Genomic DNA, 18,273 nt, shown 5'->3' with positions numbered 1-18,273 from the left:
ATCTATAGAGTTGTGTTCCAAACACTTACTGTTCTTGTAGTAAAAATACAGGAAGTCACTATATCAATCAACCTGAAAAATGTTAAAGAATTCTTTAAGTAGGTGTTATGTGAAATAGAAGATGGAAAGCTACAAATAGGAAGTCTAAAGGGAGGAGAATTGTACAACATCAATGAAAGCTAAGACAAAAGAAGCAATGAGAACACCCCAAATGCACAATATATCCATATATGAGATACCGCAAAAAATAGAAGTGGGAAAAAATGTGAGGCTATAGCTACAGAATGATACTAAAATGCCAATAAATGACAGAAGGGATGTTAGGAGATATAAGAAAGCAAAAGAAGATAAACAATGGGATGACTGCAGAAGAAAACAGTCATATGAGAAGGGAGAGGTCAGAACAATGGTCAAAAATGATTGGTATATTCAGTTATTGAAAGGGAAAGAAGCAAGCAAGCAAGGAAGGAACTAACAAAGGAGGGAAGGAATGAACAAAGTAAGGAAGAAGGGAAAGAATCCTCTAAACTATTCATTCTAAAACTGTATGTAAAAAAAATCTTAGTCTAGAAATTAAAGAATTGTGCTTGGTTTTTTATTTAATTATTTTATATGTATTCCAATTCTACCTATGGCTTAGGAAATATTTCATATTAAAATGTTTCTTAAAGGTAATGCAAATTAATCATAATTGAATTTAAGAGAGAGAGGGAGAGAGAGAGAGAGAATAGCATGTTGGACCTGGAATTTTGCTTCAAAGAAAAAAAAATAGATTAAATCCCTTCTACTTTATAATCCAAAAATATCACCCAATTTTTCTCTCTTCTCAGATATTTAACCTAATTACTCATGAATCTATTCATTGTGACAATATGTTGCTAACACCTAGAGATAGAATATAGAAATCATCATTTTAAAAGAGATTAAATAGTAATTTGTTAAGTTTGTTAGTTCTTACTGCCTTCAATTAACACGTTATTTTTTTTTTAATTACTGTGATGTAATAACCTTGTAGGAAGAACTTTAGATTTCATCATCCCTTGAAGGATTATAATGTCTTTGGTTCTAAGATGATAGCAGAGTTTGTCTGAGTTGACATTCTGAGATTCCTATCTACATCCTTCTCTCCCTCCCCTTACCCCAATTTTAACATTGCCTCGTAAAATATGTGTGTGTGTGTGTATAATATCTCCAACAATAGTTTGTTGTTATTTCCCAAAATGCTTTGTATCTTATGAATCAGATATTTTCCAATTTTAATACATTTAAAAGTCATTGCCTACAACCAATTCATCCCAAAATTATGTGTTCTATTTTGTAACTAGCCAGAAGATATCTTTTGGCTCAAACAGGTGATAATGTTATGATAATTAGGATGAGGTTGATGATAGTATATAGCATATATTTTATAATGTGTATATATAGGCTAATACAATTAGTAGAAATAATAATAACCATGTTTATTTTTATTTTAAACTTTGCAAAGTGTTTTACATACATTATTTCATTAACAATTCACAAAAGCCCTATATGTAAAGGAATTATTATTTCCACTTTATAGATAAGGAAACTGAGACTAAGAGAGGTTAAGTGATTAGGTCTGGATCATAGATCTATCAAGTAACAAATACCAGATTTGGAACCTAAAATTTTAAAATTAGTCTCCATTTCCCTGTGTTGCTCTTCATGACATTAATGGCCACATCCTTCTGTTAAAATAACAAAAACAATAGTGGTATCTTACATATATGTAGTATTCAACAATTTATAAAGCACTTTAGCATATAACATCTCATCTGACTCTCAAAACTCTATGAGGGAGACTGAGAGGGTATTATTATCCCCATTTCACAGATGACTAAACAAAGTCTCAGAGGCCAAGCAAATTGAACAATAAGCTTCAGTGGTGTGCAGCCAATAATCTTTTGTTGAGTGAGACAGTATGAATCTTATTTTTATTCACCTCACACAAAGTGAATTAACTGGAGGGAAATTAAATGCTCAAGAATTTTACTAAACTAAGGACTTAAAGGACTAGAACTAGAGTGTTTGCCTGCTTCATGAGAAGGATCATTCTTTTTCCACACACTCAGTGAAACCCAGCACTCTCCCACATACCTTGATTTGCATGCCAAAGCATGACACAGCTGCCCCCTGAATGTACAAAAGTGGGTGGTGGGTGTGGATATATCTAGTATAGGTGAGCTATTTCTGAAATCAACGAGCTCAAAAGCAAAAACTTGCTTATTCTTCTTGATCCAAAGTTCTCAAGCCTGTGGACCTCATGCCACTGCATTAGACTGACATCATTTTGGAAGTCCAGTATGAGAGTAATGAAAAATAATGGAGGTATAAGTAAGTAGGTTAAAAATAATCATTTGTTCATTCTGAGGCCCTCACAAAATTACTGTTTCCCAAATAGCACATTTATTTCCTACTTGGACAATTGCATGTTCTTTGCTTTAATCATGTCTGATTTCTTTGTTCCTTCCAATTTGAATCAGGAAGCTCCAGTCGTGGCCAGGGCAGCGCTGTTTCTGGAGTGTGCGCGCTTTGTTCATCGCTGTAACCGTGGCAACTGGCCTGAGTGGATGAAGGGACATCATGTCAACATCACGAAGAAAGGCCTTTCCCGAGGCCGGTCACCGATCGTGGGCAACAAGCGGAACCAAAAGTTACAGTGGAATGCAGCCAAGCTCTTCTACCAATGGGGAGATGTGAGCCATAGTTATTTCTTCTCTTGTAAAAAATGAGTGAAATTGAATAATAAGGACTTCTTATGGAATGGGACATTACAATTTTAAAATTATTTTTCCTAATCATTAAAATATAAAGTCAAAGGAAAAATCAAGTGAGGACAGTCTTTGAGTTCATTCTGTGAGAACTGGTATAGTGTTTATTGCAAAAAGAATTTGGAAGATTGAGATTAAAATTCTAGATCACCACTAAATCTGTGGTTTGTGGTATCTGCCTGAAGCTTAATTTCTTCTTCATTGAAATAGAAATATTAATGCCTGCCCTGCCTCTTTCTGACAGGGTTGATGCAGAGGTTGTGCTATTAGTTCAGAATTAGAGAAGATTCCTATAGATAAAACTACTGATTCCATCTAGTCTAAACTCTTCATTTTAAAGATAAGGAAACTAGGAAGTGTTAGGAAGTGTTAACACTTCCTAGTTCTGTGACCCTGGGCAAGTCACTTAACCCCAATTGCCTCAGCAAATATATATATATATATGGAAACTAAGGACTACAAAGTGAGTTACTTGTCTAAGATCACACAGGTAGTAAGTATCAGAGGTAGGATTAATACACAAGGCCATTGCTGTCTATTATACCCATTTTCTCCCATCAAAGAAACCAGCCTGCTCCTATACTATCCTAACACATCTTTGAAAATGTATTCTTTTTAAAAATTATTAACTATAATAAAATACCTGACTTCCCTTAGTAATTCATTCTAGTGCATCTATTAATATATCTGAGAATATAGAAGGCTCTTTTTTGTCTAAATTTCTCCTGAATCATGCCCCAAAAAGCCAAATATAATAGGATTTTAGACGTGCTAGCAATGCATATTCACATATATATGTATTTTTTTATTAAATGGATTTATTCTTTGTATTTTTAACAACAAATCATCTAGACAATAATCTAGATAATATGATGTCTTTTATAAAATTTTTATTAAAAAACATTCTAGTTCTGATGTTATCAGATAAAGGTCATTGCTTTTAGAATTGGATGGATCCATGTGCTTTTTCTTTGAATATATTAATTTTAAAATAATGTTAATGTTTTCTTTTGTAAGTAACAATACTCAAAAATAGAAAAAGAAATTTCTAAGTAAAAACTGTCATGATTGTTGTTCAGTCTTTTTTTTTTTGGTTGTAACTGTCATTCTTTTCCAATTCATTTTACAGATGAGAAAACTGAGGCAAATAGGGTTAAGTGACTTCCCAAGGTCACATAGCTAGAAAGTATAAGAGGTCTGATTTGAACTCAGGAAGATGAATATTCCTAACTCCAGGCCTGGAACTCTGTCCACTGTACTGCCAAGATGCTCAGTACTTGTTATAAATTCTTTTCCTTTACATCTGGAGAAAGGCCATTAGCTTTCAATCAACTCCAAGCTGCCTGAAGACCTCTTCCTAATCCTTGCATCTATTACTTCCAACTTGTTCCTTGCTGCCATTTAGCAAAAGTGATTTAGTTATCTACATACTATGCTTTAAGTACTAACTGATCTTACAGGCTTTCCACAAAGTTAGTCAGCCTACAAGCCAGAGATCTAAGTTCTTTCCTAGGATTATTATGAGACAAAAAGGAAGTAATTGTGTAAAGTGTTGTGGAAAATAAAAATCACTGTAAATATTGAAAACCCTTCTGTTAAGGCAAATAGAGCATCTTTTTCTGCAAAGTATGTGTTTCTAAGAATCCAAGTTTCTCTTATTGACAAGCTCAATTTTCTTTCTCCTATAACATTTCTAATTGCTTAAGTCCCTTTCTTTCTAAAGGGTGTCTAAAATACCACCCTCTCAAACTCTTCCTTCATCCCATTGATCTCTCCTTCCCTTTATCTACAGCCTTTCCCCTCCCAAGTAAGTGAAATCTTTCCTCAAATCTCTCTTAGCATTTTGCTAAGACAAATGACTTGCCTAAAGTCATACATTTTAAATGAGTCAGAAGTAGTAGAAGAAGAAGTAGTAGTTAGACCATCCAGGAATTATAACTAGTTCTGTATCCATTCACCATGTTGCCTCTTGTTAGTTACTGTTATATTTAAAATGAACAATTGGTTTCAGAAACTATATTAAGAAGTCCTCAAATTATGTTCCTTGCTAAGCAATGCTAATGACCACAAAATGTTTCAGAGCAACCCACTGAGCCCTTCTTTCCTTCTTATATGAAAGTCTATTCAGTTGTTCTCTTTACTTGGGAGTTTTAACAGATGGGAATCAAGCATTTTAGCCCTGAAACATCTCCTAGTATGAATTTGTTATTTGTTACTGAGCACAAGAGAATTTGAAAGCTTGTCTTCGTGAAGAGAAGCTGAACTCCTGAGACCAAGAAGTTATGAGACTCCAGATGTTATTATGAAAAGTTCATCCCCAGCTGTCTGTTTTTCTGGATTTCCTTTTGCATTTTCCCCTTATTAGTCATGCTTGGCTAGAGCTTATCAGATTTAGAGCTAAAATCCAATTATCTTGCCAGAACTTTTTAAATCACCTTGTTAGTTCTTTTTTCCTAATAATGGTTAAGTTTGCCACTTAATCTGAAAGGTAAAGACCAGCTCATGCTCTCCCTGAAAACTAAGAATTCAGCACTAATTGCATTTTTTTTATTTAGGGTACTTTAACCAAATCCATGCCTGACTTGGTTTGATATTCATCAATGAAAACATTATTATTTAGTAATTTGCTTAAAATCCTGATTGAGCAGAATTCAATTGAATTAAAGTACCTACTCTTGTGTGTGGCACTGGGGATGCAAGATAAGGAACAGATTCTGCTTTTAAGGAACTGACGGTTTTGTACATGAATATGACAAAGGAAAGAGCCAGAAGGACAGAGGAGGCAAAATGCTAAGAGAAATTTGAGGAAAGAAAATTTCATTTTCCTGGGAGGGGAAAGTTAGAGAAAGGGAAGGAGAGATAAGTGAGATTAAGAAAGACTTTGTGAAAAGGATGGCATTTTAGCTGAACCTTGAAAGGAAAAAAGGGACTTCAGTAATAAGAAATGTTATAGTAGAAAGTTGGGCTTGTCAAACAGAAAAAAATTGGATTCATATCCTAGCTCTGTTCTTTGCTAGTTGTATAAACTAGCTTCTTACATAACCTTTTGGGACATCATGCTTTTTTTATTATAAAAATAGGTTTTATCAATATATTTTGTTTTTATTCTACATGGATTTCCTCCTATATCACTCCTTTCCTACTTCCAAAGAGCCAACTCTCATGACAAAAAAAATTGTTTTGAAAGGTATAAGCAAAAAAAGGAAGAAAAAAAAAAGTACCATCAATATGTAGGAAGACATTGGCATTTTATCCAGTGATTCACATTCCTGCCTTTCCCTTCCCTATACCACCATCCAGAGAATAGGCAAAGTTATTTTATCTTTCCTTTGGAGCCAAGCTTCTTTATAATTTCATAATATTCATATTTGATTGTTTTATAGTTGTTTTTCTTTCCATTTACATTGTTGTAGTTATCCTGTGTTGTTTTTCTGGCTTTTTAGCTTCACTTTGTAATAATTTATGGGAGTTTTCTATGCTTCTCTCTATTCATCATATTCATAATTTTTTACTAAATATATTCATCCATCTGAATTTGTTTAATTATTCCCTTCATTGATGGACAACTATTTTGCTTTCAATTCCTTGATACCTCATAAAGTGCTGTTCCCAATATGTTGGCATAAACAGAGCCTTTTTTTTCCCAAAAAAACCTTCTTAGAATGTAAATATTTTTGCATATTGGAAGTGGTAGTATGGAAATAGGAGAGGGGAGAATAACTGGATTTGGGCTCAGAATTTAATTGATGGGCCCCTTTCTAGAACATCTGAACCTGTCCAGTACTTTCCTCATTATAACAATATCTCTGATTTGCTCACAACAGAGTGCATTATTTCATAAAGGGCAAGAACATTAAACAGATAATTTGGGCAGCTTGGTGGATATGTTGCTGAGTTGTTTTTCAGTCATGTCCAGTTCTTCGTGACTCTATTTGGGGTTTTCTTGGCAAAGATTACAGAGTGGTATACCATTTCTTTCTCCAGGGAATACATTAAATCCCTTTTATCAAGCAATTAAAGGTTAAATGACTTGCCCAGAGTCATAGAGCTGATAAGTAAGTATCTGAGGCTGGATTTGAACTCAGGTCTTCCTGACTCCAGGCTTAGTTCTTTCTCCACTGAGAGCCACCAGCGACCTTTTGATGAATTTGTTTTTTCTTGCAAATTTGGAAGTGGGGATGCGTTAATAAGATGACAATTACGAGTTTCTAGAAATAAAATGTATTGTTTTAAATCTTCATAAAATAAAATTCTGCTTATATATCATTACTGAATTACTTTAAATAGTTTCTATTCCTAATGGAGATTATAGAAATGTGTGAGAAGCTAGGTGGAATAGAGGATAGATGGTCAGGTCTGACGTCAGGAAGGCTCACCTTCCTGAGTTCAAATCTGGCCTCAGACACTTACTATCTGTATGACCCTAGGCAAGTCATTTAACACTGTCTGCCTTAGTTTCCTCATCTAGAAAATGAGCTAGAGAAGGAAACGGCAAACCATTCCAGTGTCTTTGCCAAGAAAACCCCAAAATAAGATCATGAAGAATCAGATGATTGAAAAACTTACTGAACAACAATAGGCATGTGCAAAGTGTATTTTATTTTTGAGTTCATTTTGTTTTTCTTGCACATTTGTAATATCACATAAGAAAACCCCCTAGCCTGTACAACCGCAGCTTGGGGAAAGTGTTCCATTAAGTGGTATGCATAAAGATAACTTTCACATCAGAATGCACTAGGAGCCAACTTGTTTTTTTGTTTGGTTTGTTTTGGTTATTTGTTTTGCTTTCTGTTTGTTTGGTAGCAATAACCTTTACATCAAAACAGCATCTATTCTCTTAGAGTTTCACTATAAAACAAATTGTCCATAAACAAAAGAGAAATATTCATTAAATAACATGATCTCTTGGCTAAAGAGCCAGTCTTATGACCAGGAAGATGTGGACTGAAATCCTGTCTCTAAGACAGGCTGTGGGACTCCTGGTAAGTCATTTAATCCCTTTGTGCAGTAGGCTATTGCCTACACTTTAAGTTGAAGAGAAACGAAATTATCTATATTGACAAAGAATTTTCTCACTTGCAACTGGCTTTCCAATCAAAAAATATATTCAGTGCCTATCCCTGTAGAACTGACAAAGTGTAGATTGTTGGAAGTTTTTTGTTTGTTTGGGGGTTGTGTGTGTGTGTGTGTAGACTGTTTATATGGAGTTCCAATTCTATAAACTGCTGACCCAACACATCTTGGAGATGCCATTAATGCTTTCTGTTTCTCAATTTCCATATTTGTAAAATCAGGCAAATGGTATTGCCAAGGCACAATATGCTGGGAATAATTCACTGATCTTATTCTCTGTAATATCAAGAACCCTTCTCAGAAACTGAAATTGTGTGGGGGTTTTTTTATTCTTTTCTATCCAATGGCAGGCGATTGGTATCCGACTGAATGAACTGTGCCATGGAGAAAGCGAGAGCCCAGCTAATCTGTTGGGTCTCATCTATGATGAAGAGACCAAGAGGAAACTGAGAAAAGAGGATGAGGAGGAAGACTTTTTAGATGACAGTAAGGAGACTCCCTTTACTACAAGAACCCCTGCTTGTAAGAACCTCTGCTTTAGAAAGAGCACTTAATTCTCTTTTCTCTTTCATATTCTTGCCACTTCCCTGTCTTCCCCCCATGCCTCAGTCTTTCTTGCTGTGCATGTTTGTAAAGCATGTGGACAGGGGTGCTGAAAAGATAACAAGGAGCTATAAAATAAGGGCAATGAGTCATACTCAAGATGGGCCCCCATACCCATTTGCCTTTGTATTTGTCCTTTTGCATTTTGCTATTGCACAAATATCAAAATTGTTTATTACCTGCTGAGAGTATATCACTGCTTAAAGTCATGGAAAATTACTGGTATTTAAGAAACTTCCCCTCCTTCCTTTTATCTCCCTTGTGATTTTGAGACTGACATGCAGTCAGACAGTGTAAAGAGACATGAAAAAATGAAATACTTTCCAAATCACCAAGGCCACCGAAGTATTGAAATATTTAATTGAATTATGTTGCAATGTTCAACATTCAATTGAAACCTTCAAAAAAAAAAGGAAGAAGAAAAACTCACAGGTGTTAAAAATGTGAATGCCTGTCATTCCATATTTATAACTGGGAAATCAAATTCCATTCTCATCTCATAGAATTTCAAAAAGATTCACATATGTCCCTTTCCAAGACCATTTGTGTATATATGTGTGTATACTGTACCATATTAGCATCTGTGTGTGACTGTACTCCTGGTTTATCTGGAGTGTAAGATGATAATATTATGCTATGTATTTCATTTCTTCTGCTGATGAGAGGCAGTGTGACTTAGGCAGGAGACGGCTGGCCTTGGAGTCAGAAAGACAACAGTACAGGTTTGGTCTCTGGCCCATCCTGGCTGTATAAGTCCAGGCAATCACTTAAATTCTCATTACTATAAGCAGTGAGACTCTAAGACCCTAAGATGGGAAGCAGTTCTCCCCATTTTTTTGCATATTTGGTTGGACTTTTTATCCTGGGCATTTGCTATAATGTAAAATCACAAGTCTGAAAAAAGCCAACATAGGTGATCTAGAATATTTTGCATGTGTTTGTATTTAAGAATGTGGTTATAGTTTAGCTCATTGCACAATTAATAGCTATCGTTTATATATTACTTTATGGTTTGCAAAGCACTTTGTATATGCTAAGTCACTTGATCCTCACAACAACCCTTAGAGATAGGTGCTATAATTATCCCTATTTTATAGATAAAAAAGACTATATACAAAGACTAAGTGGTTTGCCCAAAGTCACATAGATAGAATTCTGAGACAGAATTCAAATTCACATCATTCCAAGTCCTACCTTTGGCCCTTTAGCCACCTTGTTGCCCTCTCTGCCAATACTGAAGGAAAAATATGTAGTATTATTTCACATATCAACCCATCATATTAGGATAAAATATAAAACACAAGGCCATGGAACAGACATAAATCTCTAATCATTTAATAGAAGTATTATAATGTAATAGGGTTGTGGCCCTGAAATGAGGTAGACCCAAGTTCAAAGCTTTCCTCTGCCACTTATTAGCTGTCATCAAGTCAACAAAAATTTATTCGATACCTACTAGGTGCCAAGCATTGTGCTAAACATTGGGAATATAAAGAAATGCAAAGGTGATATTTGCTTTCAAAAAGTTCATATTCTAATGGAGAAAATAACATACAAATACACACAGACATATGTGTCCACACACAAGAAAAACTGAAGATAATCTCAGAAAGAAAGGATTCACATTTTTAAGGAAGGCCAAGAAAGGCTTCTTACAGAAGGGAACAGAAGTCTGTGTTACTGGAAGTATAAGCCCTCCGTACTCCAGTATCCTCATCTATAATGTGGGGATAGTAATATTTATTGAGAGTCAAGATATCATGATGAATATAGCATCATATTTAGGTGCAAATCCTGCTTTAGACACTGGCTATGCAACCTTCTCTGTGCCTCAGTTTCCCTCATCTGTAGAATGTGGGGGTTGGTTTCAGTGGCTTCTGAGGTCCCCTTTAGATCTAAAGCTATGATTCTGTGAATCCTAGAACTGCTCTGGATTTCCAGAGGTCATTTCAGACAGCAATGGTTTAAAATGAGGCTTGATTCCTAAAGACTCTTCCATATGGGAGTACACTGAGGTAAATATGAAGAAAGAAGGTTAGGTGTTAGTCCCTTTATTCCAGGCAGAGCCCTGGTGGATTAATCCCTGATGTAAGTACCCTTGTACTCAATAGCGATGGTTCTGAGAACTCTCAATGGTACAGAACAGAAACAGTACAAGGAAATTCAAAGGAGGCCTCCGCATAAAATAGGTCTTTAATGCACCTCAAGTGGAAGTCCTTTGTTCTGAAACATTTTCATATTCGTAGTGTTGACGTGATGAATTGGGATGGCAACCTTGAGAACAAAATGTGGAGAGAGAAAATAATGCAAACAGCCTCAGTAAATGTCACTTAGCAACATCTGAAAAGACCAGCATCTGAAATAATTGCTAGTGTGCCTCAATCACAGGATGTGAAAAGCATTTTCTAAAATGGTAGATTTGTATTCTTCGCCACCATCATGTTGCTATGGAACCTTTAGATGCTGTCTCCGTGGTCCTTGATGGGAAGAAAAGGGCTACTGACCACATGAGATCACCACTGTTCAATCCAAAGTGACAATAAAGAAATATCTTGCTCAGCTAAGGAATATTCTCTAAATGCCTACAACATTTAGTCCCTATGTAAACTAAAAGTAGTCTGTTCCTTTTTTATAAAAGACATCAGCACTCTGGGAAATTTCCTTCATATTTCGCAGGAAAGGGACTGAACCAGTCACTTTCACTGATATTATAAACTGCCAGATAAGAAAATTCTTTATGCCAGTGTGGGTGGTCACCAATTATAGTCTTCAAAAATTTTGATAGTTACCTAGTACACTTAAGAGTTGACCAACTTTTCCAGAATCACACAATCCTTGTATGCCAGAAGTGACACTTCAACCTAGATCTTTCTAACTCTTAGAAGAACTATGTATCCACTTTGCCATTTGATCTTTTTAAGAAAGTCCTGTTTAATTTAATTTAGTTAATGTTAATGAATATTGTGGCTACTGTGTCCAAAGGAAGAGGCGACATGACATAGTGGATACAATACTGGCTCTGGAGTTAGGGAGACCTGGCAACTGTTTAGGGCTGTCCATTACAGAACAGCTTTTTATCTGTATTGGTAGATAAGAATTTTCCTCATGGGTTTTCCCTATACACATGAAATTGGAGGTCTGGTCCAAAAATAAACTGGGAGGTTAGGTATAAAGTTAATACATAGCACTTGATATGCCTAATATATGGTAACATATGGGCAGCCAGTGGATAGAGTACCAGACTTGCAGTTAAGAAAATTCCTCTTCCTGAATTCAAATTTGGCCTCAGATGCTTATTAGCTGTGTGATACAAATTACTTCACTTCAGTTTCTCATCTGTAAAATAAGCCAGAGAAAGGACAAACTATTCCAGTGTCTTTGTCAAGAAAATCCCAAGTAGAATCACAGAGTTGAACATGAATGGAAACAACTGAACAGTAACAATCAAAAATAAAATATTTAGAGTACTGTGTTAGGCACTGGGAGAGACAAAGATTAGCTATTGCTCCGTTCTTTTCCCTCAAAGAGCCTGTAACCCAGACCAAATAACTATAATATATAATTCATGAGAAAAAGATCAGATAGGCATTAGGAAAGGTCTGAAAGGAGAACTATCATTACTGATTGGAAAACCAAGAGAAATTTACTTTAATTATTTTCTCACTACCAGTGATTTGATTCATGAAAATTTTTGCTGGGGGCAACTAGGTGGCAGAATGAAAAGAGCATTGATCCTAAAGTCAGGAGGACCTGAATTCAAATCTGCCCTCAGATATTTAACACTTCCTAGCTGTGTGACCCTGGACATGTCACTTAACCCCAATTGCCTCAGCAAAAAAGAAGAAGAAGAAGAAGAAAGAGAAAGAAAGAAAATTGTGTTGCTCTTTGCAAAATGTTTCCTTCTTTCCTTTTTTAGAGAGATTAAATGACTTATTTATGGCCAAACAGCTAGTAAATATCACAGATGTGATTTAAATTCAGAGCTTCTTAGTACTATAAACATCATTATGTTCCTTACACTGAGCTAGTCTTTTAGAACTGCTGAACCAATTTATGTTTCATAGTTTTACTGTAGCCATGGCAACACACCAAGCAAATGGAATAAAACCCAGTGAGATAGAATTGGTTCAGATAGGTGTGGCTTCTCTTTATAATAGGACCACACAACTAGAGGCCTGCTAAACAGAATTATTTTATAAAGTTTTCTTGCTTTATGTTATATAAGCATACAAAGGCTCTAGCACAAGAGTGAGAATTCTTCTACCACAAAAAACCATAACTCTATGAAAAACCTAATAGAGGAGCTAGATTCTAGAGAGCTAGCTGAAGAAGGAGGGGAATAAGCATTTATTAAACATCCATTATGTGTCGGGCACTGCATTAAGCCCTTTACAAATATTATCTCATTTGATTCTCACAATAACCTTGTGAAGTAAATGCTATCATGATCCTTATTTCACATTTGAGGGAACTGAAGCATACCGGTTAACTTGCCCATCATACAATAATAGTCCGAGGTGGAGTTGGAACTGGATGTTCCCAATTCCAAGCCTAGGATGCTCTCCACTGCACCATCTGGTGGCTTTCTCATGACAAAACAATTAGTAAATATAAAAAGCAGGATTTAAACTTAACCTTGAGTTTCCTTTCTGACCACAAAACCAGCATGTTATTTAATCTATCATCCTGTTATATGTAATTAGGATAACTTGAATCTGGTTAGATTTTAAAGTAAAGAATTATCGGCAGCTGACTTTTTATTTTCTTTAACTTATTTTGTTCCTGAACCTGGGATCTTTATTTTTTGGTAGATAAAGTACTCAAATAATTATCTTAGTTTAGCTGATGCCATGAGATTGTTTTTTTAGAAAATTGGAAAATAGAAGATCAGTGTTCATAGTGTCATAAAAGACAAACCTCCAAGGAATTAAAGTCTTCAACTTAATATTGATCAGTAATATTTATTTTTATATATTCATATGATTTTATTTTACACATGTGTAATGGTGTCCATTAAACTGTACCTCTGCATTGTCTACTGGGCTCTCCTTTTTTTAAAAAAATGTCTTACTTCATAGGCACTGTGAATCCCACCAAATGTGGCTGCCCCTTTGCCCTCAAGATGGCAGCTTGTCAACTTCTACTAGAGATCACTACCTTCTTAAGAGAGACCTTCTCCTGCTTGCCCCGCCCACGTACTGAACCTTTGGTGGTAAGTGTGGAAACTAAAAATAAGAAAATAGCTTAGACAGGCTAACACAAAGGTTCTTTTGCTTTCTCAGACTTCTATATTCTACATTTTCCATAGACAAACAAATTAATAAAATTTTATAAGTCAATTCAACATGATTCTTTTTTTTAAAAAGGAACATTCTTTTCCCAGAAATCCTATCAAAATTTAATTTTCTGCTGAGATATTACAAAAGGTTATATTACAAGAGAAAATAATTGACCCATTGTCATTGTTGTTACTCTGTGAAGATCCAGGAACTAACTGATTGCCTTTTTAATGAGGAAATACTGTTGCTATTGATGTGCCCCAAATTTTCAAAAAATGGCAGATTGTATGTCGTAACTGAAACCCAGTTTTTTTATAATAAAATCTGTGCTTTTGCCTGTTTTTAACTCCTTTGAGAGAATATTTCTCCCAATAAGCACATTATCATCTAAGTCATAAGTAATAATGATAATGATATTGATATACAATAATAAAACCCTACTTTTTTTCAATAAAATCTGTGCTTTTGCCTACATTTTTAACTCTGTGGGGAGAATATTTCTCCCAATAAGCACATTATCATCTAAGTCATGAGTAATAATGATAATAATAACATCAACAATAATAAAACCCTACTCTTTTTTTTCAATAATATCTGTGCTTTTGCCTCTGTTTTTTACTCTTGGGGGAATGTTTCTCCCAGAAAGCACATTATCATTCAAGTCATGAGTGGTAATGATAAAGCTACCAATAAAACAACAATAGTATTTCCATAGCATTTAAAGGTTTGCAAAGCTACAGAAATTTTATCTCATTTTATCTTCACAATAATCTGGGAAGGTAGATGCTATTATTATCCTCATTTTATAGATGAGTAAATTGAGGCAAATGAAAGTTAAATAACTTGTCCAAGTTACACAATGCTTAATATGTCAGGCAGAATTTGAGCTTATCTTCCTAATTCCAAGTCCAGTGCTCTATCCACTGGGCCACCTAGCTGAATATATATTTTCTCTTCCCCAGGCTATCTCCTAATTCCTTCACTGATTGATTTTAAATCTCTTTACTATCCTGTTTGCCCTTGAGCTTATTCTTGTCTTACTCAAAGGTAGCATCTCAAACTTAACTCAATACTCTGTTGTGGTCACAGAGGAGAATACTAATATCAGTACTAATATCAGATCCCCAATTTTGGTCTCTATGCTTCTATACTCCCTGAGAGTCCCAAAATCTTATGCAGATAAATGGCATGCTAACTACACTTCTACCATCCTGTGAAATTTATTTTCTTAGGCTCAGTTGTGAGACTTTGCACTTATCACTACTAAATTTCATATTGGCCTTTTGGATAAAGAAATAGCTTTGGTGTCAGGAAAAACTGAGTTCAAGATCCACCTCTCACATATTATAGGCTGTGCTATACTGGGCAAATCACTCAACATCTCAGTAGCCTTGGCAACTCTTTAAAATTACAAATTGAAGAATAGGAAGTAATTAGCACTATAAAAGGAATTTTCTATATCAATGAAATCAGATTTAGTTCTCCAAATCATATTTTGAGATTCAATCCAATGCATTAACCTACTGATATATTGTGTTTCATGCTCATTCTGCCACCCAATGGATTAGCTATCACTCTGGGCATTTTGTTATCTGCAAATGTGATGAGCATACTTTCTATGATTTTAACCAGGTCACTAATAAAAACAGAACAGGGTCAAATGCAGATGCCTAAGGTACTCAAACAGAGAATTCCTTCCAAATTTATACTACATCATTAATTACTACATGTTGGATATAGCCATTTAATCCCTTTCAAATCTAAATTCCAAATTGTCCAATTAACACTTAACCATCTTTTCAACAAAAAGAAAATGGAGAATCTTGATCTCTTCCTAAAATCTAGCTACTTCTACCCAATCTATCGGTAACATTAAAAAAAATTACTTTATCTGGAATTACTTATTCCTGATGAAGAATAATGGCTCTTTGTGATCACTCCTTTTTAATCATACTCACTAGTTATCCCTTTAGAAAATTCAATCAATAAGCATTCATTAAGCACTTACTATGTGGTAAGCATTGTTCTTAGTGATGTAGATGCAAAGAAAGTTAAAAACTGTCTCTGCTCTCATGAAGCTCACAATGTAAACAAGTGGATAACACTAAAGCAATTATGTACTCATAAGATTTATTTACATGTATGTGTATATATATGTATTTACACATACACACACACATATGATATAAGATAAAGTGAAGAGAGTCAATAGAGGAAACACACTAAGGGAACATTAAAGGAAATCAGGAAAAAGCTTCTTTTGGAAAGTAGAATTTTACTTGGAATTCAAAGGAAGTCAGAGAAGCCAGGTTAGCGATAAGAAGAACAGCATGAAAGACAACCATAGAAAATACCCAGAGTTGAGAGGTGAGGTATATTGTATGAAGAAAATTAAGGAAGCCAGTATCATTGTATCACAGAGTTATGTAGCAGGGAGCAAGGTCTATATTTCTCAAATATTTATCTTTTATATACATATATATTTATATATGTATATATATATGCATATTTATATATATATACTTCCTCAGATACTCCAAACTCCCAGTTACTCAAATAAATTCATATACATAAATATAAACATGTTTTATATTGTGCATATGTATTCATACATGCATGTGTTTGTAGGTACATTAAAGTTCACTATTACAAGGGGTAAGAGTTATGGAGAAAATAGAGATTGTGATCTTGTCTCTGAACTCATGAAGGAAGGAAGAAGAGTGGCTGGGAAATCAGATGATACCAGCTAACAGTATCTTGAATGGTTGGCCAATATAGATTGAATAAATCTCAAAGGAGGAAAGGTTATGGAATAATGGAAATAAAGGGAAGACTGGAAATGTCAGTGGGGAGCAAGAAGGATCCCAATTCCTTCACTAAGACTATTGAGTCAGGGAGTATATGTGAAAGTGTAGTCACTGTAGAAAGGGTGGCTAGAGAAGCTATGTCATCAGGAGAGAGCCAGTGATTGCAAAATTCAGCAATTGCAAGATGGAAGAATGAGGCAATGAAAAGGTTTCAGATAAAAGCAAATTTGTTACTTGTAGAACAAGCATTCCATGATGAAAGGGGTGAGTGGCTTCAGAGGGAGATCTGGATTAAGTTCATAGGAATAAAGGAGTGAACAGTGGAAAGAGAAAGGAGTTTGAATAATTGCAGCTGAAGGGAGAAGATATTCCCTCTTATTGGAATGAAGAAGGGATAATGGTGTGGAAGTTTGTGAGAGTTATGTTGTGAAAGTTTGTTAAGAATTGAGAAATGAGTTCAGGTAATTATCAGCATCACTAGTGGAGAATCATGTAGCTGAAAAGCTATAAAAAGGGAGGGAGAGGAAAAAGTGATATCCATATGGGTCCAACCCATCTCCCCTCCAGGAAAATAGTGAAGGGTTACTGATTTGCCTAGAAATCTAATTCACTCTGGCTTATCATTTTCAGACTATATTCTTTCTTTTATTGAAAATTGGGACAATATCTGCCCTTTCTCATTCTGTAACATTAGTACCATTCAAGAGAATGTTGCAAAGTTCCCTAAATAGGTCTCAGCATGGCATTTTTCCTGTATGCATTTATTCTGTATTTTATGAGCTGAACATATCAAAAGCAATTGAATGCTCTTACTTTCTTGGATTTCAACTCCTCAAACATTTGTGGTTGTTGTGGTTTTTCCAGTCCCTATACCATTCTCCTTGACAGAGAAAACAGGTACCAAGTGGGTTAGCAGTAAGTGCTCCAAAATGGTTGGTAATCTTAACCATCTCAAGCAGAGATATTTTTTTCTTTCTCCCGCTCCACAAAGCTTTTATTTGTTTACATTTAACATTCCTCATCAACCTCATTCTGATTTTTCTTGCCCCAATACATTCTTGATGAATAATTTCATATTTTTTATTCATTTTTTGTTACCTCCATCTCCTTACTTTGGATCAGCATGAATGATGAAAATATTCATTGTATTTCTAAGTTCTTCAGTTTCTTGCCCCAGACCAGAATATATAGCATTGTTTTATATATTCCTGCTTATCTTCATGTGAATTAACATCTGTAGGGTGAAGGGCATAGGACTTTCAAGGTCATATAGTTATATTGAATGAACTTTGGATGCAGTCCAGAGATAATAAAACCAAAAGGAGTCAAGGATGCATTCAAAAATCAGGGTGAGGTTGCCAGGCTAGAATCAAAACCATGAGATCATGAGAGAAACAAACAGAGCAAACAGGAAATGAAGTCAGTCACATATAAGATGAACTAGATAGACTTTGTGAGATAAAGCAAGAGACAGACAGATAGAGGGGGTATTCATTATGTGCCGGACACTATGCTAAGTTCTAGATATACAAATACAATATATTCTCATAATGGAAGAAAAAAAACTTATAAAGAGGAGTTGGAAATGGGGAATAGGGATAGTAAAAGAGAGATAAGGGCATTCACATAGAGGCAAGGCAGCTGGTGGGGAGGTGGAGTAATCCAGAGAGTCAATTCAACATAGAGTGAAGTAAGCAACACAGTTGGGGCTCCTCAAAA

General features: G+C 35.1%; 1 protein-coding gene across 1 annotated transcript in view; it reads left to right on the top strand.

Moving 5' to 3' along the window:
• The window catches only part of UNC80 (unc-80 homolog, NALCN channel complex subunit), a 228,787-nt gene that overhangs the window by 90,817 nt on the left and 119,697 nt on the right, over nt 1–18,273 (top strand). Inside the window, exons 23-25 of the mRNA XM_051983635.1 lie at nt 2,505–2,717; nt 8,216–8,351; nt 13,547–13,680. Coding sequence (XP_051839595.1) covers nt 2,505–2,717; nt 8,216–8,351; nt 13,547–13,680 — 483 coding nt within the window. The remainder of the gene's footprint in view (nt 1–2,504; nt 2,718–8,215; nt 8,352–13,546; nt 13,681–18,273) is intronic.

The sequence above is a fragment of the Antechinus flavipes genome, chromosome 3, assembly GCF_016432865.1.
Source record: "Antechinus flavipes isolate AdamAnt ecotype Samford, QLD, Australia chromosome 3, AdamAnt_v2, whole genome shotgun sequence".
Lineage (NCBI taxonomy): Eukaryota > Metazoa > Chordata > Mammalia > Dasyuromorphia > Dasyuridae > Antechinus > Antechinus flavipes.
Note: the sequence above shows the minus strand (reverse complement) of the source record. Positions and strands in the feature narration are given on the sequence as shown.